The sequence below is a fragment of the Olea europaea genome, unplaced genomic scaffold (genome assembly GCF_002742605.1).
Source record: "Olea europaea var. sylvestris unplaced genomic scaffold, O_europaea_v1 scaffold244, whole genome shotgun sequence".
NCBI lineage: Eukaryota > Viridiplantae > Streptophyta > Magnoliopsida > Lamiales > Oleaceae > Olea > Olea europaea.
Genome location: NW_019242592.1, coordinates 313,038 through 315,732, shown reverse-complemented (window position 1 = coordinate 315,732; position 2,695 = coordinate 313,038). Strand labels below are relative to the sequence as shown.

The 2,695-nt window shown below is 35.6% G+C and overlaps 1 protein-coding gene across 2 annotated transcripts; it reads left to right on the top strand.

Annotated features, from left to right (window-relative positions):
- The first annotated feature begins 56 nt into the window (after positions 1-56).
- On the top strand, positions 57-2,385 carry LOC111382150 (tubby-like F-box protein 6). Of its 2 annotated transcripts, none has more exons than XM_023006033.1 (3): positions 57-1,166; positions 1,248-1,430; positions 1,675-2,385. In XM_023006033.1, the coding sequence occupies exons 1-3, from the start codon at positions 1,129-1,131 to the stop codon at positions 2,144-2,146; spliced, it is 693 nt and encodes a 230-aa protein (XP_022861801.1). In that variant the 5' UTR covers positions 57-1,128; the 3' UTR covers positions 2,147-2,385. The 2 variants fall into 2 exon arrangements, with proteins under 2 accessions (XP_022861801.1, XP_022861802.1); XM_023006034.1 differs by having other exon boundaries at positions 63-1,166; positions 1,251-1,430.
- The last annotated feature ends 310 nt before the right edge of the window (positions 2,386-2,695 follow it).

The window sequence follows — 2,695 nt, the reverse complement described above, 5'->3', positions numbered from 1 at the left end:
AAAACCTAGAAAATTAGGAAATTAAATAAAAAAAAAAAAAGTAATAGTCCTAATATTCAGGATTACTCTCCAACAAATGGAATATAAATCCGAATTTATTTGATTGAGATATACTCAAAATAAGAATTACCAAAAAATGAAAAAAGGCCAAAACGAAGGAATTTGCCCGAAATTGGTCCTACGTCAAAAGCAAAGCCTTTGAGTTTAACTTTTCAGCCCGTTTCCAACCGAATTAGACTACCAATTCGTCAAAAACGGACAATCCCAAATTTCCTCCAAATTATTTTTTCTTGCGCCGGTCCCACTTTGCCATGAAGTCCAATTCCTTTTGCACCACATCACTATCATTTCAGAAGCTATTTTCTGCTTCCACTAACCCTCCTATTCCCAGTTTAGCTAGAATTGTTCTTCTAATACTTGTACTCGCTTTGCTATTCTGCTCAACTCTCTTTGAGGAAGGAAGATTTACAATTGCTAAATGTGAAACAGAAAACTATGCAGATGGGCAGGGATGATTCCATCATTCACTTATTGAACATTATTTTTGGATTATTTTTAGGGTTGTTGATTTAATTGGGCATGAATAAATCGTAAACAAGATTTGCTGGTTTGAAAATTTTTAATATAACTGTAGAAGTGATTGCGTGATACCTGAGACCAACGTTCGAAGCAGGAGCCATTAAGAATCTTTAAAGACATTCTGTTAGAACATTTATGCCAACTCCCCACCTTAAAGTTCATCTTCCATTCCAAGTGCTAATTTTATTTCCCGTAACTTGTGTTACATGTTTTAATAAGCTTTAAAGTTACTCTTCAAGAAAGTAAGTTAAGACTTGTTTCCTGGAAAGTTTCGTTAGTTAAAAAATAACTTTTAAAATTATGTTTGGCACATGCTCTAATCTCTATATATTGTCTACTGTGCCATAATTCTTTGCTAGATATCTTCATTATACGCCTTGATGAGAGCTGTTTGCAGACCTTGCTTTATTTATTTATTTATTTTCAACTTTTACATCATTCTTACTGTCTCTGGCAGCACTTGATGATGATGGCAAATTTCTTCTTGCCGCTCGTAAGTATAGGAGGGCCACGTGCACGGACTACATAATTTCCCTAAATGCTGATGATATGTCCAAGGGCAGTGGCACTTACATAGGAAAATTAAGGTTTGCCAACTTCCCCTTTTTATTATAGTTTATATTTCTAGAAAAGGCTCAATAATGGGAGGTTCTGTTCCTTCTCTTCAGAAGATCCAATTTCCTGGGGACTAAGTTTGTTGTGTATGATGCTCTGCCTCCACATTTGGGAGTTAAAATGGCCAAAAGTCATTCCACTCGGATGGTTGGCTCCAAGCAAATTTTCCCTGGAGTTCCTGCTAGTAACTATCCAGTGGCTCACATTTCATATGAGTCGAATGTGATGGGAGCGAGGTATGAGGATGATTTATGCTATTTCTTGTTATCTTGTTTCTATTGAGTGAGATAGTGTCTAGTCTATGCACCTAAAATGATATCTTAAAATGGAACATTACATTTGCAAAAGGCATATTGAAGTGAAATTCACTTTTAGAAATTTTGTAAAATTTCCTATGGGGAAGAGATTATTGGCTTCAGTATCTCTTCGAGTGTTTGAAATTGATTGGAAAAGTATAAAATAATTTTGTGTGACATTCAGGGGTCCGAGAAGAATGCAATGTATCATGGATGCGATTCCAGCTTCTGCTGTTAAACCTGGAGGTGTGGCTCCCGCACAGATGGATTTTCACGTCAGCAGTGTCGATTCCTTTCCACATATCCCCTCTTTCCAGTCAGAATCAAATGACTTGGATAAAGCCTTATCTGGACCTTTGGATGGCCAAAGAGATAGATCACTTGTTCTGAGAAATAAGGCTCCAAGATGGCATGAGCAACTCCAGTGCTGGTGTTTGAATTTTCATGGTCGGGTAATTGTTGCATCGGTTAAAAATTTTCAATTGGTGGCTTCTCCTGAGAGTGGCACTGTTGGATCAGAGCAGGGAAAAGTTATACTTCAGTTTGGGAAAGTCGGGAAAGATGTGTTTACAATGGACTACCTCTATCCTATATCAGCATTCCAGGCTTTTGCCATTTCTCTTAGCAGCTTTGACACTAAAATTGCTTGTGAATGATAAGAATTAAACGGTATAAATCTAGCCCTTCATTTACATATGCTTGTATTTGTCTTCATCAAACATATGGCATGTTCTCCTACCTAACTGCATTATGAACTCGTTATATCTCTCAGTATACGTGTCATAATGTTAATTTGTTGGTATGGTCTATTGATTTCGCAAATTTCTTTTGAAATTGCTCTTTTTTATGTAATCTTGATTTATTTGACGTGTTAGTTTTGTTTTTTTCTGTTCGAGATTGTTGCTCCATGTTACATATATACTTGAGTAATCGAATAAATAGTATTAGCTTGTTTGGGTAAAATATAAGTTGCTAAAAGTGTAATGTGAAATGAGTGTTGGATAAGTGGATAATAGTTGTGGATCTTATGAAATATGTGTTAAATTTTACTTTGACCTTAAATTATAAGGAAATTAAAACGTTTCCCAAACATGCACCGTATATTCTAAAATGTTAAATTGTTTTCAAGGATTTTTGTGTTCCATGTCCTTCATCGATTTTCTCTCTCTGTTGCTGTGTTTTGGAAATAATGATGTCTTGTTCTT